Source organism: Oncorhynchus tshawytscha, linkage group LG19, assembly GCF_018296145.1.
Source record: "Oncorhynchus tshawytscha isolate Ot180627B linkage group LG19, Otsh_v2.0, whole genome shotgun sequence".
Taxonomy (NCBI): Eukaryota; Metazoa; Chordata; class Actinopteri; order Salmoniformes; family Salmonidae; genus Oncorhynchus; species Oncorhynchus tshawytscha.
This window is the reverse complement of record NC_056447.1, coordinates 8,437,043-8,462,825: the sequence shown is the minus strand read 5'-3', so window position 1 is coordinate 8,462,825 and position 25,783 is coordinate 8,437,043. Positions and strand designations below refer to the sequence as shown.

Genomic DNA, 25,783 nt, shown 5'->3' with positions numbered 1-25,783 from the left:
CCTATCATAAATGTATGATAGACCATCCCGGTCAGCCATACAGGTATGGAACTCACACATTACATGGCTACTTTGCAGCCCATGTAAAAGGGACCCTTCACTGTGGTCACTCTCCAGGGTATTTTTCTTATTATTGGTGTCCTTTATGTGTGGTTTCTTTTCAGCAATTCGACCATGAAGGCCTGATTCACATCTGAACAGTCTCCGCTGAACAATTGCTGTTGAGATGGGTCTGTTACTTGAACTCTGTGAAGCATTTATTTGTGCTGCAATTTTTGAGGCTGGTAACTCAAATGAACTTATCCTCTGCAGCAGAGGTAACTCTGGGTCTTCCTTTCCTGTGGCAGTCCTTGTGAGAGCCAGGTTCATCATAGCGCTTGATGGTTTTTAAAACTGCAATTGAACATTTCCATTGACTGACCATGTCTTAAAGTAATCATGTCTTAAAGTCTTTTCTCTTTGCTAATTAGAGCTGTTCTTGCCATAATAGGGACTTAGCCCTATTTGGTAAAATACCATCTCCTATATAACAACCCTACCTTGTCACAACACAACTGATTGGATCAAACACATTAAGAAGGAAAGAAATACCACAAATTAACTTTTAACAAGGCACACCTGATAATTTAAATGCATTCCAGGTGACTACCTCATGAAGCTGGTTGAGGGAATGTCAAGAGTGTGCAAAGCTGTCATCAAGGCACTTTGAAAAATCTCAAATATTTAGATTTGTTTAACACTTTTTTGGTTACTACATTATTCCATATGTGTTATTTCATAGTTATGAAGTATTCACTATAATTCTACAATGTAGAAAAAAGTGAAAATAAAGAAAAACCCTTGAACTTTTGACTGGTACTGTATGTATGTATGTAACTTGTTTGTTCTGTTTTTTTGGTTGGATCAAGAAATACGAACTTGGCATTTTGTGCTAGCTAGCCAACTAACTACATTGGACAAAAATATAAACGTGACATGTAAAGTGTTGGTCCCACGTTTCATGAGCTGAAATAAAGATCCCTGAAATGTTCCATACGCACAAATGTTGTGTACAAATTTGTTTACATTCCTGTTAGTGAGCATTTCTAAATTGCCACAATAATCCATCCACCTGACAGGTGTGGCATATCAATAAGTTGTTGAAACAGCATGATCATTACACATGTGCACCTTGTGCTGGGGACAATAAAAGGCCACTCTAAAATGTGCAGTTTTGTCACAACACAATGCCACAGATGTCAAAAATTGAGGGAACGTGCAGTTCGCATGCTGACTGCAGGAATGTCCAACAGAGCTGTTGACAGAGATGTTAATGTTCATTTCTCTAACATAAGCCGCCTCCAACGTAATTTTAGAAAATTTGACAATACATCCAACCGGCCTCACAAACGGAGACCATGTGTATGGCGTTGTGTGGATGAGTAGTTTTCTGATGTCAACGTTGTGAAGAGAGTGCCCCATGGTAGCGGTGGGGTTATGGTATGGGCAAGCATAAGCTACGGACAACGAACACAATTGCATTTTATCGATGGCAATTTGAATGCTCAGAGACACCGTGACGAGATCCTGAGGACCATTGTGAGGCCCTTTTTTTAAAAGGTATCTGTGACCAACCAATTCATATCTGTATTCGTGGTAATGTGAAATCCATAGGTTAGGGCGTAATGAATTTATTTAAAAAAAAATAATAATTCCTTATGAACTGTAACTCAGTAAAATCTTTGAAATTGTTTCATGTTGCATTTATATTTTTGTTCAGTTGTGCAATGCTAGCATTTATGGAACTCTGCATGCAGCACTAGATATTTACTGCGGAATTTCCAGGTTGCACGTGCATATACAGTGCATTCGGAAAGTATTCAGACCCCTTTACTTTTTATGTTACGTTACAGCCTTAGTCTAAATTGGATTAAATAATTTTTTCTCTCATCAATCTACCCCATAATGACAAAGTGAAACAAGTTTTTAGAAATGTTTGCAAATGTATTAAAAATAAAACATGTAAAACATAAATACCTTAATTACATAAATATTCAGACCTTTTGCTATGAGACTCAATTGAGTTCAGGTGCATCCTGTTTCCATTGATCATCCTTGAGATGTTTCTACAACTTGATTGGAGTTTACCTGTGGTAAATTCAATTGATTGGACATGATTTGGAAAGACACACACGTGTCTTTATAAGGTCCCACAGTTGACAGTGCATGTCTGAGCAAAAACCAAACCATGAGGTTGAAGGAATTGTCACCTCCCTGACCAAGACTCTTCCTAGAGCTGGCCGCCCAGCCAAATTGAGCAATCGGGGGAGAAGGGCCTCAATCAGGGAGGTGACCAAGAACCCAATGGTCACTCTGACAGAGCTCCAGAGTTCCTCTGTGGAAATGGGAGAGCATTCGAGAAGGAAAACCATCTCTACAGCACTCCACCAATCAGGCCTCTATGGTAGAGTGGCCAGACAGAAGCCACTCCTCAGTAAAAGGCACATGACAGCCCGCTTGACGTTTGCCAAAAGGCACCTAAAGAACACTCAGACCGTGATAAACAAGATTCTCTGGTCTAATGAAACCAAGATTGAACACTTTGGCCTGAATGCCAAGCGTCACGTCTGGAGGAAACCTGGCACCATCCCCACAGTGAAGCATGGTGGTGGCAGCATCATGCTGTGGGGGTGTTTTTTAGCGGCAGGGACTAGTCAGGATTGAGGGAAAGATGAATGGAGCAAAGTACAGAGAGATCCTTGATGAAAACCTGGTCCAGAGCGCTCAGGACCTCAGACTGGGGGCGAAGGTTCAACCTTCCAACAGCACAATGACCTTAAGCACACAGCCAAGACAACGCAGAAGTGGCTTTGGGACAAGTCTCTGAATGTCCTTGAGTAGCCCAGACAGAGCTCGGACTTGAACCCGATCGAACATCTCTGGAAAGACCTGAAAATAGCTGTGCAGCGACGCTTCCCATCCAACCTGACAGAGCTTGAGAGGATCTGCAGAGAAGAATGGGAGAAACTCCCCAAATACAGATGTGCCAAGCTTGTAGCATCATGCCCAAGAAGACTCGAGGCTGTAATCGCTGCCAAAGGTACTTCAACAAAGTACTGAGTAAAGGGTCTGATTACTTTATGTAATAAATATATTTCAGTTTGTTATTATATATTTTTATTACAGGAAAGTTCCCTCACTAACCCAGCTTGCAGTGAGAGACCTTGGACTGTCAATGATCTCTTTCAAAGCCATCTATACTGCTTTGGTGATTTTCTGTCCCCCTACTTGTCTTACTAGTGTTGTTACATTTCCCATTTTGTGTTGTGCTTTGGTTCTATGAAAGCCAATAAAATAATAAAAGTGCTGAAGCACCATTTTAATGTGTCTTAGAAATTAGGGTCATATTTCATTCAAAAAAATGAAACATCTGCATATTACTCATTAGTACAAAATATATTAAATCTCTCTTGGCGCATGACTAGTCATCTCAGAATATTTCCTAGGTTGTTTTGCTATTCTAGAGTGCCTCACTTTTGGTTAAAAAAAAATATATATATACTTGTGCAAGTGTTTTCAATGTTTTGAAAGGTCAAAAGCTTATGCATGAATTCCGCTCATGTGACCAACATATTTGAAGAGTCAAGTGTTCTCAGAAGAGGGTAGTTAGCTAACGGAACAACAGAGAACTTTTTTTCTCAGTCAGACAGTCGCGTCACAGTGAAAATACGACTGAAGAGAGCTGAGGCATTGTGGTTAGAGTGGTGTTAAGGCATTAGTCATCCCGATACAGCTTTCCAGGAACAATGTGTACCTGTCAGCTCACAACCACACTTTTCAACCCTTTTGTTCTCGCTCTCATGGTCATTTTAATTGACACACAGACACTTTTAGAAACTAGAGTTCAGGGTCAAACTTCAGTGCATGACCTATCATCACAACACTTCCAAGAAAATAGCTCTTTCCCTCTTCCACAGCATAGTTTGAAACAGCCTTAGTTTCCATTTAGTGTGTACTTGTATGGTTACAGTCTATTAGAACTAAGTTGGATATGTATGCTTAATTCTCAGGTGAAAACATGTCTTGTAGAAGTTTTAATCTCAAAACAAACTGTGAAAGGGACACAGGTGACGTTTAGAGATGGTGGTTTACCTTCAATTGTACTACTGGTCTGCCCAAATCCACAACATGCTAACATGGATCACAAACAGACAAGAGTCAACATGGATTCAGATAGAAGCCCAATCCTATGGTTCATTGCCCCTAAGCTCAATTATATTCATGAATAACTTTAGTGAAGTGGGCAACATAGCCAAAACCTTTGTGATTTACAGCACCCTACTAGCGTGGAGGGACTGTAAGAAATACCTGGGCATTTACTCCCAAAAATGTTCTCACTCGCCTATAGTATGCAACCCAGACTTGCCAAAAGCCCTGAGTGATGCCAACTTTAATCTTTGGTATGCTCTAGGAATCAGGACCTTTTCAGACTTATTTAATCAGAAAACCACTACACTGAAATCCTTTCAAGAGCTCTGCAGTGAATTCAATGTGCCAAGATCCCTTTTTTTATATATATCTTCAAATTAGACATGTCATTTACTCATTTACTTCCAAGAGGAGGTTTAGAGCTCAGCTGAATGAAGTTGAAACCCTTCTTGCTACAGCACAATCCATCAGGCAAATACTCCTATATCTATAGACTCCTTTCTGAGAAAGGAGGCTCCAACCTTTACTCCTTTGAAAATAATCTGGGAAAAGGACCTTGGTCTGACTATCAGTGATGAGTTATGGGTGGAGTTTTGCGACAGGGTATACTGCGCCTCTACTAATGTAAAAATGAAAGAATCTAATTCCAAATTTTTGTACAAATTTTATTACACTCCAATGAGACTCCATAGAATGAAAACAGACATTTCTCCTAACTGTAAAATATGTACATCTGAAAGTGGAACCTATATGCATGTATTTTGGAGCTGTGGAAAGATTGACAGATTTTGGTAATCTATACATACTGCTGCACAGGAAATACTAGATGTACAGTTTGATATGACCCAGTGTATCTATCTATCTTAATGCCCAGCAGGACTTTGTTCTTGATCCTGACAGAGAAAATGTGTTTATGACTATTACATACTTTGCTAACAAATGTATTCTTCTATTGTGGGCCTCTAATACTTCTCCTACATTTAAAATGTGGATTGACCAGATTGTTGACTTTCTCCCTCTTGAAAAGCTCACTTGTGACTTCCGCAAGAGACAGCCCAAGTTTGATAGACCTTGATAGTGATAGTGATAAGAACCTTGATAGTGCTGCTGCAAGTTTTTATATATATATATATATATTTTTTTTTATAATGATTTTTTTATTTAGTTTTATATATATATATATTATTTTTTTTAATAATGACATTTTTATTATTATTGTTTAATTTTGTCACATCTGTGAATGTGGAATGTGTTTTGTTGGTTGATTGAAAAATGTGAAAACTTTAAACTTTAAATTGAAAAAAAAGGATGATAGCTAATGTGGTAGTCCACATGTTAGCAAGTTGTCTCTATATATTTCTGTACACTGAAACAGGATTTTATTTTATTAACTACAATCATAATGGTAGCGCTTTACAGATAAAAACAGTGGTTATAACATGACAACAGGTTGTTGTCCTGTTGGAAGGTGAACCTTCGCCCCCAGTCTGAGGTCCTGAGCGCCCTGGAGCAGGTTTTCATCAAGGATCTCTCTGTACTTTGCTCCGTTCATCTTTCCCTTCATCCTGACTAGTCTCCCTGTCCCTGCTGCTGAAAAACATCCCCACAGCATGATGCTGCCACCACCATATGTCAATGTATGGATGGTGCCACGTTTCAAGGAGCTCTTTTTGTCAGTGCTGACATGGAAGGTAGGTGATTTGAGGGCCTGTCAATCAAGTTGTCCAAATGACAAATCTATTGTTGTCCAGTCCCTGTTACCTTGGTTTCCAACATTGACTTTCTCACACTTCATTATTTACATATATTCTGAGGTTTCTTCATTTAAACCATGAATAATGTGTCAAATCATTATTGTACCTTCCAATATACACATTGGCAGTAGTAGTAGTCATGGTAAATATACAGGTGCTCACACAAGCCATTGCAAGTCAGTCCAGTTAACCTGAACACAGATTTTATCAGCTATTATTAAAAGGGTAACTTCACCACTTTTCGAGCTCATTTTCATTATCTCCAGCACATGACCAATGTCTACACATGTGAAAAGTGATCATTTCTACGTTTTGTAGAAAAAAATAAAGTTCCCACACAAAAATACTCCATCTTATTATAGAATACTATATGACTTATTATAGAATGCTGTAGAAAACTGTAGAATACTATAATACTACACACTGTACTATCGGTTGATCATGTGTAGTACTTTCAAATGTTTTAGTATACTGGAGAAGTCTATACTACACACTGTAATATCCCTCGGTCAAGTAGTGCACTGTTTGCACTGACTTCTAAACTGACTTCTAAACTTGAAAATATGAAATATCCTTATTCATGTCACTGAGGGAGAAAGGGGAATTGTTAGACATCAGGGATCCTATGGGAAGGAGAAGGGCCACAGTCTGGTACAAGTCTACAGGACAGCCATGAGTTGGGGAAGAGAGAGGAATTTGGGCTGAGGTCAGGTCAGATGAAGTGAGGAAGAACAAATATCACTAAAGTTCTGTCTAGCAACAGAGATGTATTGGCTATCCAGATTTAAGGTGGAAACTCAGTATAGGAGGAAGGGTTAAATACCAATGCTTTTGTGAATGTCTTTGTCTGTTCAGCTGTCTGACCAAGTGGTTGAATAAACGTGGTTTGAGCTTTACTAATAGTCTGTGTTTTTACTCTTTATTTAGAACCTATATTGGAGAATTCAATACTACGCACTGTAGTTTCGTATCCCTCAATCGTGTAGTCGTGCTTACTATAGAATTGTGTAGTATACTGGAGAATTCTATAGTGAAGTATCCCTCGATCATGTAGTTCTTACTTTTAGATTTTTTTGCTCAATTTGACTGCTAGCTGCTAGCTTAGTCGATGCTGTTTTGATTTGAACTTGCTGTCCTTGGGGAGCACAGGCCAGGGATTTCCTTTGAGGTTCCCCCTCGATCATGTAGTGCTTTCTATAGAATTGTGTAGTATACTGTAGAATACTACTCCACACTGTCGTATCCCTTGATTGATTTTATTCTAATCCATGGCTTCTGGTCGTTGATGCACTTATTAATGACGCCGGTGACTGATGTGGTAAACTGCCAACTGATGAATCAGGGAACATATTCCAATCTGTGCTAGCGAAGCAGTCCAGTACATTAACATCCACTACATCGGACCACTTTTTTATTGAGCACATCAAAGTTACCTCCTGTTTGAGTTTTTGCTTTTAAACATGAATTCAGAGGATGGAGTTATGGTCAGATTTGCCAAACGGAGGGCGAGGGAGAACTTTGTATGCGTCTCTGTCTGTAGAGTAGAGGTGATCTATAGGTTGTTTTTGCCTCTAGTTGCACAGGAGACATGAAGTAAAATGGGTTTCAGTTTCCCTGCATTAACTTCCCGAGCCACTAGGTGAGCATTTTCTTGTTTGCTTATGGCCATATACAGCTCGTTGAGCGCGGTCTTAGTGCCAGCATCTGTGTGTGGTAGTAAATAGATGGCTACGAAAAATAGATAAACTCTCTTGGTAAATAGTGTGGTCTACAGCTTATCATGAGGTATTCTAGCTCAGGTGATCAAGAGCTCGAGACTTCCTTATTATTAGAGATTGCGCACCAACTCTCGATGACAGAGACACACACCCCCTCCACTCAACTTACTGGACGCAGCTGTTCTGTACTGCCGATATACAGAAAAATCAGCTAGATTTATATGTTCCATGTACTTGTTCAGCTTGGTGAAACATAGGATATTATAGTTCATGTTGATAGGATTGTCTCGAACAGAGCTCATCCAGTTTGTTTTGATTGCACGTTCGCCAATAGAACGGGAGGTAATGGCAACTTATCCACTCTCCATCGCAGTCTTGTTAGATATCCCGCACGGTGACTTCTATAGCTCCACCTCCTCCTCCACGGTGACTTCTATAGCTCCACCTCCTTCTATAGCTCCACCTCCTCCGAGGTTCGGGGATTTGGGCCTGCTCTGGGATGAGCATTATGTCCTTTGCGTCCAATTTGTTGAAATAGAAGTCCTCATCCAAATCGAGGTTATTAATCTCTGTTTTGATGTCCAGAAGATCTTTTATTATGAAACAATGTCTGAAACGTTATGTAAAAACAAAAGTTAGGATCTGTGCAAAAACACACAAAATAGCACAATTGGTCAAGATCCAGTAAAACGGAGGCCATCCCCTCTGGCGCGTGTGTGCTAAATAGATTGAGATGTTTAGGAAATCTGTTCTTTTGAGTAAGCATTTTAACTCAAAAGGAGCCCATGGAGATGTTTTGAGATTGCTTGCAATGTATTCATCTACTTTGTGTTGAAGGGGGATGGTGTTTTAGACTGCCTAGAGACAAAGCTGAGTCCATAGGATCCATCTACAGGTGGTTAATCGCCCTTTGGTTCATCATCTACCCAGCATGGTTCCTCACCTCCCAGGCCCTTCGCACCAACACTCAACGTACCAGGTGCTCTCTGCCCTGCAACTCCATCAACATCGGCCCCATCGCCCTGACCGAGCTCCATTGGCCGTAAGAGGAAGACTGCTAAGGATCCTTTGGACACTGACATTATGCAGCGGGTGGATGAAACAAAGAAAAGTCAGCAGGAGTTACAGAAACATCAGCAGTCATGTATGGTGTATTTTGCTGTTGATCAATGTGTCCCGTTAGTCAGGGACATGACAATGTACTTTCACAGGACCATCGATCAGTGCCCTCCGTCTCACCCCAAAAAACGGCGTTGTGTGCTTTTCTTATTCACACATTAGGGTGATGAGTAATTTACTGTTTAAAAAAAAAAAAGTTTCTTTTTGACTTATTTCTTCATTCACATGCTAGTGGGGTTTTACTTTGTGTTTTTTCTCTTATTGACCCTTTCATCACACTTTTCACCTGTGTATTACATTGTTTTACCATAGCAGAAAAGTCCTCAGTGAAAGGCCACTACACTACACAACACAAGGTTAGGTAAATGTCTTGATGGTCTAGCCTCCAAAGAGTATATGACAAACTAAAACAAGAAGGATAAAGTGACTGTCATTACTGTCAAGTGTGAATAAGAAAAACAGCAAAACCAACTATGTAGCTCACAACATGATATATAAACAGTCCACAACCACTATACAATGCATTCGGAAAGTATTAAGACCCCTTAACTTTTTACACATTTTGTTATGTTACAGCCTTATTCTAAAATGGATTCAATTTTTAAAAATCAATCTACAACACATACCACATAATGACAAAGTTAAAACCGGTTTTTAGAAATGTTTGCAAATTTATTAAAAATAGAAAACAGATACCTTATATAAATAGGTACTCAGACCCTTTGCTATGAGACTTGAAATTGAGCTCAGGTGCATCCTGTTTCCATTGATCATCCTTGAGATGTTTCACAACTTGATTGGAGTCCACCTGTAGTAAATTAAATTGATTGGACATGATTTGGAAAGGCACACACCTGTCTTTATAAGGTCTTATAGTTGACAGTGAATGTCATAGCAAAAACCCAGCCATTCTTATTCATATTTGTTTATTTAAAAAAAAACTGCATTGTAGGTTATGGGCTCATAAGTAAGCATTTCACTGTAAGGTCTACACCTGTTGTATTCGGCGTATGTGACTAATACAATTTGCTGTGAGGTCAAAGGAATTGTCCGTAGAGCTCAGAGACAGGATTGTGTCGAGGCACAGATCTGGTAAAGGCTATCAAAAAATGTCTGCAGCATTGACGGTTCCAAAGAACACAGTGGCTTCCATCAATCTTAAATGGAAGAAGTTTGGAACCACCAAGACTCTTCCTACAGCTGGATGTCTGGCCAAACTGAGCAATCGGGGGAGAAGGGCCTTGATCAAGGAGGAGACCAAGAAACCAATGGTAATTCTGACAGAGCTCCAGAGTTCCTCTATGGAGAAACTTCCAGAAGGACAACCATCTCTGCAGCGATCCACCAATCAGGCCTTTATGGTAGAGTGGCCAGACGGAAGACACTCTTCAGTAAATGGTAGCCCGCTTGGAGTTTGCCAAAAAGCACCTAAAGGACTCTCAGACCATGAGAAACTCGATTCTCTGGTCGGCCTGAAGGCCAAGCGTCACATCTGGATGAAACCCTGCACCATCCCTACGGTGTAGCGTGGTGGTGAAAGCATCATGCTGTGGGGATGTTTCTCAGCGGTAGGTACTGGGAGACTGGAAAGGATCAAGGGAAAGATTAATGGAGAAAAGTACAGAGAGATCCTTGATGAAAACCTTCTATAGAGCGCTCAGGGCCTCAGACTGGGGGCGAAGATTCACCTTCCAACAGGACAATGACCCTAAGACCCTAAGCACACAGCCAAGACAATGCTGGAGTGGCTTCAGGACAAGTTTCTGAATGTCCTTGAGTGGCCCAGCCAGAGCCCGGACTTGAACCAGATCGAACATCTCTTGAGAGACCTGAAAATAGCTGTGCAGCGACGCTCCCCATCCAACCTGAGAGAGCTTGAGAAGATCTTCAGAGAAGAATGGGAGAAACTCCCCAAATACATGTGTGCCAAGCATCGTTTGTTTACATGCTTTTTCAAACCGTGTGTTGCAAAATGCGAGATCCCACTGATTTCGCTATGGTTCTGGTGCTTTCTTTGATTCTAAACTGCTTTCAAACACAGACCTCTACTGGACACCGTACTTACAAATGTAGCTAGAATTTTGTACATGTACAGTAGTTTCACCTGACAGGTAGTTTAGCAGGTAGAGTAGGGAACATTCAGGGAAATTAGGGTAAGAGGTCGAATACAGTTAGACACACTATTTACACAATTTAAAAAAATGTGAAACCACACTTTCTGCACTGTTGTTCAAATAAATAGTTGTATTTAGTATAGTGTAAGTTTGTCTTAAGCATGCAAAATAATGCCATAGATTCTGTTTTTATTAAAATAGTCAACGTATTGTAAAATGCAAACCTGGTATTAAAAATTATCATAGGCTACTAAAGCCAACAAGTTACCGTTGTGCCACAGAATTCTTTATGAAAACAGTGGAGAGGAAAAAAACGTCTCTGATAATCACACACGGCTATTTATTGCTAACCAGCAGATGTCACGAATGTGCATTGTGAACAGGTAATGAACCAATTTACAGCACAATTTGGTGAAAGCACTGAAACTTTCAGAAAGCCTCGGTTTCCCATCCCTACCATTTACAGCCAATGAATTATGTACGTTAATTGCTGTTATTGCCGCTATTATTTGCAACTGTCCGTGTCTCCTTTTGGATAAACCATACTATATACCAAGCCAACCAAGTTTGAATTCAAATAGAGTCTCAAGTCAACAACTGTCAATCATTCCCTGCCATGTATCGCCATTACTGAATCTATAAAGACTCTTAAACTGAACTGCATCTCTGCCTGCTCTTAATTTAGATTTATTGAACCAGGCAAGTCAGTTAAGAACAAATTCTTATTTACAATGACGGCCTAGGAGCAGTGGGTTAACTGCCTTGTTCAGAGGCAGAACGCCAGATATTTACCTTGTCAGCTTGGGGATTCAGTCTAGCAACCTTTCATTCACTGGCCCAACACTCTAACCACTAGGCTACCTGTGGAATCCCACAGTAGATGGGCATCACCATAACCTCACCTAAACATCACCTAAACAATCATGTAACTGAACAATATTGTGTGACAGGCTAGAAACCAAAGTTTTGGTCAGTGTTTCCCTGGGCACCCTTGTTAGGGAGGACATACAGGAAATGTAATAAAGCACCCCGTGGCCATGTCCAGGTGAAAGTGTAGTACCTGAAAGGTCCTTTGGGTGTATATGCTATATGGCAGTGGTGCTGTTGCTGTTGCTTTATTTCTGTGAGCAACCATTTTGTGACCATGCTTTCTTGAAGAGATGTTTGGGGTGTGGTTGATTGTTCTTAATGGTATGTGTTCAGTTTAACCAGTGAGTTTATTCATGTAGGACAACATTCAAGATGTTCATTATGTAAAGCCACTGCAATAATGTCCGTTTGTTTGTAGAGGTTTTGCTGGTTTGAGGTCCAGGAAGTTGATTGGCAGTGCCCTCCAATACAATTTTTAAATTTTTGCTAAGGTTTTGTCTGGTCCATTGGATTGCTCAAAACTGCTGACCCAACTCAATAGGTGGCCTGTCACAAACCTTTTTCTTATGTTCTGGTTGAAGTGTTCCCCTCATTAAACAGTAACTGGAGAAGTCTGGTAGTTGTGCCATTTTAGCTCACACTAGTTGGCTGGTTTTACCATCATGTCCGCAAAAACACTACAGTGAATACTATAGCATACTAGTGATGGACGCAAAAACACTACATTGAATACTATAGTATACTACAGTCATGTCTGCAAAAACACTAGTACAGTAAATACTACAGTATACTACAGACATGTCCGCAAAAACACTACAGTAAATACTATAGTGTACTTGTCATGTCGGCAAAAACACTACAGTGAATACTACAGTCATGTCCGCAAAAACACTACAGTGAATACTATACTACAGTAAAGTCACAGGGACTCTACAGGGAATACTATAGTATACTAGTCATGTCTGTGTAAAAACTACAGTATACTACAGTCATGTCCACAAAAACACTACAGTGAATACTATAATATATTAGTCGTGTCCGCAAAAACACTACAGTGAATACCAGAGAAAAGTCTGCGAAAACAATACGAATCCTATAGTATATAAACATAGGACTACTATGGTATTTAGACCATAGTGTACTATAGTATTTTTCATGTGGGTTCTACCCGATGACATCACCAAAAGTTAAAACATTTTTAAAGGTGATTTTCAAACACTATGAGATTTGAGGTGATGTTGGGAGTACACAAATATCCTCTATCTGGCTAGAAACTTGTTGCAGGTTTTGAAAATCACAGATTTTCTTCTTTTTAACTACAGATCATAGAAACGTGCCATTTTCACATACAGTACAAGGCAAAAGATTGGACACCTACTCATTCCAAGGTTTTTCTTTATTTCTTTCTTTTGACTATTTTCTACATTGTAGACTGTAAACTCTGCTCCCAGACTCACATTAAGCATCTCCAATCAAAAATTAAATCTAGAATCAGCTTCCTATTTCGCAACAAAGCATCCTTCACTCATGCTGCCAAACATACCCTCGTAAAACTGACTATCCTACCGATCCTTAACTTCGGCGATGTCATTTACAAAATAGCCTCCAACACTCTACCCAGCAAATTGGATGCAGTCTATCACAGTGCAATCCGTTTTGTCACTAAAGCCCCATATACTACCCACCACTGCGACCTGTATGCTCTCGTTGGCTGGCCCTCGCTTCATATTCATCGCCAAACCCACTGGCTCCAGGTCATCTACAAGTCTTTGCTAGGTAAAGCCCTGCCTTATCTCAACTCACTGGTCACCATAGCAGCACCCACCCGTAGCATGCGCTCCAGCAGGTATATTTCACTGGTCACCCCCAAAGCCAATTCCTCATTTGGCCGCCTTTCCTTCCAGTTCTCTGCTGCCAATGACTGGAATGAACTGCAAAAATCACTGAAGCTGGAGACTCATATCTCCCTCACTAACTTTAAAGCAAAAGCTGTCAGAGCAACTCACAGATCACTGCACCTTTACATAGCCCATCTGTAAATAGCCCATCCAACTACCTCATCCCTATACTGTTATTTATTTATTTATTTTTGCTCCTTTGCGCCCTAGTATCTCTACTTGCACATTCATCTTCTGCACATCTATTATTTTGCCACTATGGCATATTTATTGCCTCCCTTATCCTACCTCCTTTGCACACACTGTATATAGACTTTTTCGATTGTATTATTGACTGAGTGTTTGTTTATTCCATGTGTAACTCTGTGTTGTTGTTTGTGTTGCCCTGCTTTGCTTTATCTTGGCCAGGTCGCAGTTGTAAATAAGAACTTGTTCTCAACTAGCCTACCTGGTTAAATAAAGGTGGAGAAAAAAATAATAATAAGTGAAGACTTAAACTATGAAATAACACATATGGAATCATGTAGTAACCAAAAAAGTGTAAAACAAATCCAAATATTTTTTTGAAGGTGAGTAAATGAAGTGCTGCATCAGATGACCGGGCCTCCACAGTCACCCAACCTCAACCCGTTTGGGATGAGTTGGACCGCAGAATAGGGGAAAAGCAGACAATAAGTGTTCAGCATATGTGGAAACACCTTCAAGAACGTTGGAAAAGCATTCCAGTGTGAAGCTGGTTGAGAGAATGCCAAGAGTGTGCAAAGCTGTCATCAGGGCAAAGGGTAGTTACTTTGAAGAATCTCAAATATAAAATATATTTAGATTTGTTTAACACTTTTTTTGGTTACAACATGATTCCATATGTGTTATTTCATAGTTCTGATGTCTTCACTACTATTGTACAATGTAGAAAATAGTTTTAATTTTAAATGACAAAAAATGGAATGAGTAGACATGTGTCGACATTTGACTGGTACTGTATGCAGACACTGGTTTTGTGTTGGAAATAATAAATATGAGGATGAAAAGTTGCAGAACTGCACTTTAAGGCTTCCATGTGTTCTATCTGACAATTTGGGATCCTTCATTGCAGTTTCCCAAAATGCATTGCTTTCCACTACATGGGAGAATGTGGGGCCTGTCTCTTGACTTCTAAATGCAATGGATCGCTCAATTCAAGCATATTGGCCTAGGCCTACATGTAGACATCTTCCTACTGACTGGTAGTGATTGTCACAAAGAGAATTTGTACCTAAATGCTCTTAAATCCAATTGTATAGGTAGGCTATCTTCTGATTAGAATGTTAAAGTTTCCAATATCTTTTTAATTCTAGGAGTTCAAAGGTTTAACTGTCCTTCCTTGTGGCCACATGAGGGTTGAGTTGTTATATCTAAGAGTCTGTGCCTCACCAGGCGACATTACCGTTCTCCTGGCAGCAGGATATTCCGATAAATACACAACAACGACACCTGCTCGTCGAACAACTCATTCCAAAATCATGGGAATTATTAAGGAGTTGGTCCCCCCTTCGCTGTTATAACAGCCTCCACTCTCCTGGGAAGGATTTTCACTAAATGTTGGAACATAGCTGTGGGGACTTGCTTCCATCCAGCCACGAGCATTAGTGAGGTCGGGCACTGATGTTGGGCGATTAAGCTTGCAGTTGGATCCGGTTCATCCCAAATGTGTTCAATGGGGTTGAGGTCAAAGCTCTGTGCAGCCAGTCAAGTTCTTCCACACCGATCTCGACAAACCACTTCTGTGTGGACGGAGGCATTGTCATGCTGAAACATAACTGTTGCCACAAAGTTGAAGGCACAGAATCATCTAGAATGTCATTGTATGCTGTAGCGTTAAGATTTCCCTTCACTGAAACTTAGGGGCCTAGCCCGAACCGTGAAAAACAGCCCCAGACCATTATTCCTCCACCAAACTTAACATTTGGCACTATGCATTCGGGCAGGTAGTGTTTTCCTGGCATCCGCCAAACCCAGATTTGTCTGTCGGAATGCCAGATGGTGAAGTGCGATTCAGAGAACGCGTTTCGACTGCTCCAGAGTCCAATGGAGGCGAGCTTTACACCACTCCAGCTTACGCTTGGCATTGCGCATGGTGATCTTAGGCTTGTGTGCAGCTGCTCGACCAACAGTTCTTGTGCTGACGTTGTTTCCAGAGGCAGTTTGGAACTCGGTAGTGAGTGTTGTAACCGAGGACAAATGATTTTTACACTCTATGCGCTTCAGCACTCTGCGGTCCCGTTTCTGTGAGCTTGTGTGGCTTACCACTTCAGCCATTGTTGCTCCTAGAGGTTTCCACTTCACAATAACAGCACTTACAGTTGACCAGAGCAGCTCTAGAAGGGCAGACATTTGACAAACTGACATGTTGGAAAGGTGGCATCCTATGACAGTGCCACATATACAAATATATGTCATTGGAATTACTCAATACTGTCTACAAAACTTAAATTGGTCTAATGTGCTGGGCAACAGGTTTAATACAGAATGCTAATGACTCCTTATTCCACCCACTGGAATTGAATGCACTGCATAAGAATTACATATTGGCTTATTGAGAAAGAACTACTCTATGTGCCAATGTAAATTTGGGGTTAGGATTACTCAGTAGGGCCTGTGGAATCTATATATGTTGTATTTATTGGGGGACTTAGGTCTACATACCCAGCAGCACTTTTTACTCCACCCATTCCAGTGGTCCCAACGCAATACACTGTAAGTCTATAAATGACATATTTGCTTATAGAAAGTTTTAAAAACTCTTTGCCAAAGTAAAAGTGGGGTTGGGAGTAGAATCTACACTAAGTATACAAAACATTAGAAACACCTGCTCTTTCCATGACAGACTGACCGATATTAGAAAGGTGTTCCTAATGTTTGGTACACTCAGTGTATGTATGGTGTCATTTCATGGGGCACTGAATAGTACAGTGTGTCGCTGGCCACATGACAAATGACTGTATTACTGCTAACGGCTTTCAATGGTCAAGCTCTAATGTCAGCCCTAATGTCATCCATGCTCCTATTGCATTACTTGTGAAGGTAGACAGGCCAGAAGAGAGTTACAGTTGGTTTTGTGACAGCAAAGCAGTTATGCCAAATGTGCCTAGAACATCCCACAACTGGTGGGGTTTTAAGCATGTTATAGGGCCAAAGAACTTAGTCACATTGGAAAGTTATAGCCATAGATATGCAACATGTAGTAGTAATTGCATTACTTTAGATCTTGTGATGGATTCCTGTAGCCAGTATGAAAGAGTGGATACACTACTTCCAATTCAGAAATACCTGGCATTAGTCTCTGGCAATGCATGGATTTGTGGTAAATGTGACACTAAACTATGATTTTTTTTGCCATCGGTGCCCCCATTTTAGAAAACTATCAGACGGTAGTCGTTGTGGTGTAAATGTGTGATTGTTCTCTAAAGACAGAGTGCAATGTGAATACACTATCACAATGGCATGAGAGACTATTTTATGAGTTAGAGTGGAAATTCGTTGAAAACTTTTACGCTCGAAGAATACAGCAGACGGTCTCTTGTAATGCATTTTAAAACTGTACAGAAAATAACATCATTGACCTTGATAATCACCACAATATAACTGGTACATACTCTTGTTTTTGAAAAAAGTTTAATAGGCCTATGACTTTACTGTATACTGCTAACTATATATATATATATATATAAGCAACACAGTGCCGTCGGAAAGTACTCAGACCTTGACTTTTTCCAAATTTTGTTACAGCCTTAATTCTAAAATTGATTAAATTGCCTCCCCCCCTCAGTAGGATTCTACAGACCCTACTGAGTACTCCCAACCCCACTTGGAGGGCTATGGTCAGTCTGTCCTATCTGTCCTTCTTGTCTGCATCGAAGTAGCGGTCTTTGTGTGCTCCCTCTAATTCTCCCCTCTCTCTCTCTTTCTCTCCTCCCGGAGGACCTGAGCCCTAGGTCCATGCCTCAGGTCTACCTGGCCTGATGACTCCTGGCTGTCCCCGTCCCCAGTCCACCTGGTCGTGCTGCTGATCAAGAATGTGCTATGGAACCCTGACCTGTTCACTGGACGTGCTACCTTGTCCCAGACCTGCTGTTTTCGACCTTCTCTGTCTCCCTCTCTACTCTCTACTGCACCTGCTGTCTCGACCTCTGAATATTTGGCTATGAAAAGCCAACTGACATTTACACCTGTGGTGCTGACCTGTTGCACCCTCTACAACCATTATTTGACCCTGCTGGTCATCTATGATCGTTTGAACATCTTGAAGAACTTATTGGCCATGTACTCTTATAATCTCCACCTGGCACAGCCAGAAGAGGACTGGACACCCCTCAGAGCCTGCTCCATTTGTTTATTTTTAAGTTCCTGCCTTTTCTAGGGAATTTTTCTTGACACCATGCGTCTACATCTGCATTGCTTGCTGTTTGGGGTTTTAAGCTGGGTTTCTGGATAAGCACTTTGTGACATCTGCTGATGTAAAAAGGGCGTTATAAATACATTTTATTGTAAAATTCAATCAACTCAATCATCGCAATAAACACTTTATGTTCACTATAACCCCAATATTGTCAACATACCAGCCTGAACATAGTATTTTTTCAATTAGTGGTCTGTATATAATCTTCTTTTTTTTTTTAAACACGTGTATATATACACATACACACACATAAATTCCTTCTTAAATGTTGGTTATAAGCACCAATCTTTTGAAAGAGTTATCCACATCGCAATGTTTTGAAATACAGGCTTTTATTTTGAAGGTTTCTCATTACCATAGAAAAGTGACGTCATTAGTGCTGCTGGCAGAATAGTAGTCCAGGCGACGTACGTAGAGAATAAAAGATTGAACACCATGCCTTTTGACTTTACTCTTGATTCTTAGCAAAGGTGGGTGACTTTACTGGCTGGACAAATGGGTCAAATTCGATCAACTGCGATTCGTCCCAGAGAAACGCCAAACTGTTGAGGACTAATTTCTTCAGTACTCGAGAAGATTTGACACAACTGCGATTTTCGCTCATGCATGAGTATTTTGATGGAAGATTCCATAATTTCTTATTCGACTCAAACAGGCCAGACGAACAAAAACAGTATAAGCTTTCCATTTCTATATGAGGAACATTTCAGTTTTGTGAAATGCCAGTAACCTAGGCAAACCCGGTTGATGTACTGCCCGGTACGAGGATAGAACTGTCGTCGTTTACCTTTACGAAAAATAAGGGGAAAAAGGCCACCAAGTTGAAGAATTAAGGTGTCAAAATCTCAAGAACGAGACTGAAGAATGGCAGCCAGTTTGTCAGCGGAGGAAGAACAGGTAATTTTGAAAACAATGCAAAATATTTGATCATCCATACCGCGGTAAGAAATCCTATTGTTGTGTGTCAAGTAAGTTGCATTCCAGGTAGCCTACCATAGCCAGAATCCGTTCATTTTTTCTCTCTAGTCTGAATGGTGTGGTACAGTATGCTAGCCCAGTAATTTACTGTTAATACGAGCCTACCGTTACTGTAGCAGGCCATTGGATTCCATGAAAATACGACGCCACGCATTGGCGTGAGTAACCGGAAGTGTTGTCGAATCCAAACGGTTTGCTTTAGCATTAGCTAGCCTAGAATGCATTGCTGAAGACAATTGAAGTTTTAATTAAAATCTAGCAGTATTTAATTGTTCTCAATGTATAATTAGGAGTACAGCGCCCTCTCCCCATCCCTGGATTCAGGTACGTTTAACGAGCCATCACCCGCCGACTCCGCGGTGTCCTGATCACGGCACCCTGCAGTTCTGACCTTAAAGGGAAAATGTAATTACAACGACCTTAATGTCTGACTCTGTAGGCTACCTACACCACTGCAAGTTATGCTCTTAAATGGTTAAATTGTTGCGACGCAGGCAACCCAATTACAAACATTGTGTACATTTATGGCACAGGCCTTTACATTGTCGCATACGTTGGCGATGCTTCTAACAGGAAAATTCAAAATATTACAATGGATTGTTTATGATGTATCATAGCTAGTGAAAAACACACTTGAAACTTTATTTCCGCGAATGTAGACAGTCTATCAAATGCTAAAGCATTACAAACGAACAGTATAAGGGGCGGCAGGTAGTGGTTAGAGTATTGGTCCAGTAACCGTCATGTTGCTAGTTCGTATCCCCGAGCTGAAAAGGTACAAATCTTCGTTCTGCCCCTGAACAAGGCAGTTTGCCTACGAACAGTGGGTTGTCATTGTAAATATTGATTTCTTCTTAAATGACTTGCCTAGTTAAATTAAATAACGGCAAGAATCTCAAAAGCAATGATTTGTGCACACACTTTATATTTGCATTGATGCACTTAGCCCACACATCCCATGCCACACAACAACAATATGGCTAGTACAGGTCAATATATCCATGCCAAGCTGTTGCCCCTGTATTAAAAAAACAAAAACAGGGCTTATAAGGCAGGGAACTGATTATATAATGATAGAGTGGTATTGTCCATATGATTAACATTTATCCACAGCATAAAAAGGAGCGGGTATGCTATAAAGGCTGATGTCCCTTTTTCCAGCCTGTTGCTAATGATGCCTTTTACACTTTCCAGGCCCTAATCCCATTCCCCGTGGCTCATCTGGCCGGCAGGCAGTAAGTCTTATCTGGGGACTTCATTTCCTCTGCGGGCCCAGCCATGGTGGAGGGCTGAACGCCTGTAGGCTGGGTTATTAGAACCTCGGTCTGGTTATGTCCGGTTGTAACAGGAGGCCTCTGGGGGCCTGCTAGTATGGTGGAACTTCACTTATAGGCAGCTGTTAAAAACATTTCCACTGGAGTGATGCTGCTGTTGTGGGGATACTTTGTGTGTGTGTGTATGTTGGGGGAGGGGGCAGGCAGTCAGTCAGTCGGCTCCCAGGAAGCTTAACAGGAAGAAAGAGCGAGTGGGGGATAGAGAGAATGACGCACGAGACTTCCTGTTAGGATCGACTTGTGCCAAATGGGACTGAACGGAATAGGATGGCACTCTCCACATATGGCTAATGTCGAAGTGCCTCAGCAATAATCATGTTACATATGAACATTTCTAAATTTAACAGCTCATACATTTGGCAAGACTATAAGTCCTGGCTGGTTTCTTTTAGATTCTGGCCTGTATATCCTAGTAGTGATGCACGGTATACCAACATTTCTGTAGTTCTTCAAAACGGTTTCTTGTGGCGTCAGACTTGATCCTCTCAAATCAATCAGCACAGCTGATCCTTTTATAGTGCGAGTACACCATTCATGCCTCCTCTTGCCTGCCTGTGCTACTTACTCATTGCTAGCTGTAGCCTGCCATGAGGAACCACTGATCTCACTGGGAGTCTCTACTGCATCGCCACTTATGCTGCACAGAAGTTAAAACACTTGAATAATGCAACATGGCATGTAGAAATGTTGACTGTTAATTTCTGACTGTTCCCAAAACGATGTTGAGTACAGGTTAGAACACTGCATACAATGGGGAGAAGATACCAATAGCTTTCCTTGCTAGCTTTCAGCTGAAGCCAACATCAATTCACTACTCTTGTACCTTGTTTGTGTATGGAAAGATGTTTTTAAAGGCGAAGTTCACCCAAAAACACATCTGGGACATTTATAACACCTGCCTGGCTGTTTGTCAGTACCCTAGACAGGTTTTAGGTCCGTTGTTTGAGTATTTAGATTTGTGGTTTTATATACAAATGCTGAATTTTCTAAATGACCAAAAAATGTATTTATGCCTTTTTTTTGTCACACGCTTTGTAAACAACAGGTGGAGACTAACAGTGAAATGCTTACTTACAGGCAATGTTCCCTCTAAGCTTTGCGTGTGCAGTAGCCCCGAGACTGACATGCTAAAATATCAGCCCACTGAGAGAAGCAACAGATTGTACTTCAATCAACTTTTCTAGAACAGTGGTCACCAACCTGTTGCTCATGATCAACTGGTTGATCTCCAATGCATTCCTAGTTGATCGGCAAACATTTCTGTAAAAAATAATAATGGAACAATGACGCTTTGAGTTCCTATTTTTTTTAAATTCTCTCTGGCTTTTGCGGAAGGCGCACCCGATTCAGCTGCCTTGCGCTCCAGGAACGCAAACTGTTGCCATTTTGAACCATTTAATGTGTCTGACGGTACAAACACTGCATTTCAGGTGGGCACAGAGAACCAATCAAGTGCACTATAGGCCTACCACTGGCCAATCGGATGGCTCAGATGACCGTGTCTGCAGTAATGTAGCAGGCATAAAAGAAAACTACAGCAAAGTTTATACTGAGATTTTTACAACCATGACTAGAGACTGTCCACAAATACGGCAAAGAAATGTTTTTATGAGTGCGTTCAAGTTCTTACTCAGCGCTGTCAACACTGTTCAACACTTTTTTTTGTATAAGCCATAAAATATATGTTCTTCCTATTTCCAGTCAGCACTACAACAAGCACTGCAGCAATAATGAGTAGGAAGTGTAACTACAGTACATTCGGAAAGTATTCAGATACCCTTTTCTACAACTTTAATATCACATTTACATAAGTATTCAGACCCTTTACTCGCGGCTTTGATGAAGCCCCCTTTGGCAGCGATCACATCCTCGAGTCTTCTTGGGTACGACGCTACAAGCTTGGCATGCCTGTATTTGGAGTTTTTCCCCATTCTTCTCTGCAGACCCTCTCAAGGTCTCAGGTTGGATGGGGAGTGTCACTATTTACAGGTCTCTCCAGAGACATCTGATTGGGCTCTGGCTGGGTCACTCAAGGACATTGAGACTTTTCGCGAAACCACTCCTGCGTTGTCTTGGCTGTGTGCTTAGGCTCGTTTTCCTTTTGGAAAGCCGATCTGAGCAAGACCTTTTAAACAGGTGAACATTCCTCAAGGCTGTGGGGCTAGACTGATTACCAGGACGTGTACTCAAAGCATGCACGGACCAACTGGCAAGTGTCGACCGATTATGATTTTTCAATGGAGATGCCGATTTATTGGAGGACCAAAAAAAGCCGATACCGATTAATCTGCATTATTTTTATTAATGATAATTACAACAATACTGAATTATTTTAAAATAGTACATCAAAATCAATTTAGCCTCAAATAAATAATGAAACATTTTCAATTTGGTTTAAATAATGCAAAAACAAAGTGTTGGAGAAGAAGGTAAAAGTGCAATATGTGCCATGTAAAAAAGCCAACGTGTAAGTTCCTTGCTCAGAATATGAGAACATATGAAAGCTGGTGGTTCCTTTTTAACATGAGTCTTCAATATTCCCAGGTAAGAAGTTTTAGGTTGTAGTTATTATAGGACTATTTCTCTCTCTACCATTTGTATTTCATTTACCTTCGACTATTGGATGTTCTAATAGATACTTTAGTATTGCTAGCCTTCTCGGGAGTTGATAGGCTTGAAGTCATAAACAGCGCAATGCTTGAAGCACAGCGAAGAGCTGCTGGCAAATGCAGGAAAGTGCTGTTTGAATGAATGCTTACGAGCCTGCTGCTGCCTACCACCGCTCAGACTGCTCTATCAAATCATAGACCGAATTATAATATAATAACACTAAAATATGAGCCTTAGGTTATTAATATGGTCAAATCTGGAAACTATCATTTTGAAAACAAAATGTTTATTCTTTCAGTGAAATACAGAACCGTTCCATATTATATCTAAAGGGTGGCATCCCTGAGTCTAAATATTGCTGTTACATTGCACAACCATCAATGTTATGTCATAATTATGTAAAATTCTGGCAAATTAATTACTGTCTTTGTTAGGAAGAAATAGTGTATGGGAAGGCTGTGACCTGTTCCTAGAGGAAGCAGTCATTTTTGCTTTTCTGCAGATGGAGCAAGATCCATAAGAAAATGACTCTGAGGATGGACACTTTTTGCTTTTATTGCAACATGTGTAACCCAGCAGAACCACCATTTGAGGAACAACATACTGAATCCTCTACAATGTGTAAATATTTGCATGTATCCTCTTGATTCACAGAATTTGCCTGCGCCAAAACATTTTTCTTCGAAGTAGAACATTTTGGGTTGGTGACACACAGGGTCCATGGAATACTTTTTTAGGAATCCATTCATGCACTTAGTTCCCCTGAATTAGAAAAGGTACCTATCTTGACGTAACAGGTCAGTAATGGGTCCAACTCTTGGTGCATGTTCAAGTGTGAACTGTGAAGGTTAAAAGTTTTGGTGAACCAGAACGTTATTCTACAGGTAGGTTACATTTGAATAGTTTATCCATGCACAAACACCTGTTTTTAGTCCCTCAATAATATTGTAATTTAATGGGCCTATGGGTGAGTCTGAGAGCATATTCGGTGTCCTTGTGTATCTCAATTTGTAGTGGTCCGTTATTGAATCCTGGTTGTTGGCCTCTTGGATCATAATAATAGCATTTCTTCATCTTCTCTGGGAGTCCAGAGTTCCTGGTGGTATTTTGAGTTGAGCCAGACTGGTATTATTGGCCCATTTGTTGTCTTTTACCCGACTCATATTTTATATCGTATCAGTTTTTATACAATTGATATTTATCTAGGAAGATCAAAAAAAGATCATACTATTTAGAGCACTTTAAAATGTACTGATAATCTGATTTAGATATTGAGGCCCACCTCCTTTAAACGCCACCTGCAACCAGAGGAAATGCTTTTTACGTGAGATTTCTAAAAGAGCCGGGCCAATATCGTGACATTCTTGGATTTACCAGTTAAAAGAATCGACTGATACACAGAAACGGAGATGAGAATGAAAGAACCTACATGGTGAAAACACAATACAGCAACACTGTGCAATTTCTTTTTTCAACAATTACAAGTTGGCCTTCTCAGCTTTTAGCTGTTTTAATAGTGCAGGAGCCCCTGACACTCACCAGTTTGTCTTCGAAAGCCTGGGCTTTGCAAGAGGAGGACGGTGGCATCCTGTCCTTTTTAGCTCTGCTCATCAGTAGCTTTTTGTATTCTTGAAGAGCCTGACTTGACTACCCCCTCTCACTGGCTGGAGAAGTGGAACTCTTGCTTTGAGCTTTCATTTCCCCCCACGGGCTTCTGTGACAGCTTGCTGGTGCTGCCTGGCTGGGCTCGTCAAAGAGAATGTCCGGAAGCCTTTCGGGAGGACATGGATGGACCTAGAGGGCGTGCACGGTTAGATTGGTCTCTTTTCTAGTTGAAACATGATATAATGGGGGTCTCTAGTGCCTTTTCACACTACTGTAGGTTTTACTACTGATTTTGTTTATTTGTATCTTCATCAGATTTTGCAGCTACTCTTCCTTGGGTCCTCAAAAAACAAACCATTGCAAGTAACAAAACACTGATAGTCCCACGAAGGTAAAATACAACAATATACAAACAATAAATCATAGAAAATACAGAACAGAATGAATATATAGTGTTATGAAACCCTTTTTGTCCAAATGTGTTTCTTTTGAATATTTTAGTGAATGGATAATGGGGAAGTTTAAAGCTTTGAATTAGCTCCTTCAGGCCTGGTGTTTAGAGGGAAGATGGCATGATATGAGGGACCGGAAGTTAATGGTCCACCTTGACGATTGCCCCGTCAGCTCCAATAGCTAATGTTATTTTTCATAGCATTCTTCTATAAAACATTTATGCACATCACTTTTTCTCTTTTAAAAACATTGTTGATTCAAATCTCTACTCAACCTTGTAGTTCATAAAGAATGCTTAGATAACTGAGCAGAGTGCTGAAATGGAATTGTGTTCACAGTTGTGTGATTGGTAAATCAACAAGGGAGGGGAGGGAGGGACAGTCCCATGCAGTGTTCATGTATCTAAAGTACATTTTGCTTAACCATCTTAGTGGCCAAAGCGTCTGTGTTTGGTGTGCGCAGATGGGTGTGTGTGAAATCTACATCCACAGGGCTCTACAGTGCAACCATTTTACTTGCATATAGCCTAAATGTTTTGCTGTGTGACCTGGAATTTTGCGCCTAGACAAATTTGATAGATTCCAGCTTTATTACCCCATATTTTTAATTGTGCTCCCAAATTTCTTTGTGCTTACATTTTTCAATTTAGGCGCACACATTCTCCTTGTTTAAAATATTTTTTTAAAAGTTGGCCCCTGTTGGTTCGA

The 25,783-nt window shown here is 40.6% G+C and overlaps 1 protein-coding gene across 3 annotated transcripts in view; it reads left to right on the top strand.

The window, feature by feature from the left end:
* Window positions 1–18,477: 18,477 nt before the first annotated feature.
* The window catches only part of ptpn9a (protein tyrosine phosphatase non-receptor type 9a), a 39,267-nt gene continuing 31,961 nt past the window's right edge, over window positions 18,478–25,783 (top strand). The window contains exons 1-2 of one of the 3 annotated variants that reach the window (XM_042301341.1): window positions 19,268–19,398; window positions 20,269–20,309. Coding sequence is in view for 1 of the 3 variants with exons in the window: in XM_042301339.1 (XP_042157273.1) it covers window positions 18,961–18,993 (33 nt within the window). In the remaining 2 variants the exon portion in view is untranslated. Of the gene's footprint in view, window positions 18,994–19,261; window positions 19,399–20,268; window positions 20,310–25,783 lie in introns of those variants that run through there. The other 2 variants (XM_042301339.1, XM_042301340.1) reach the window with 2 other exon arrangements.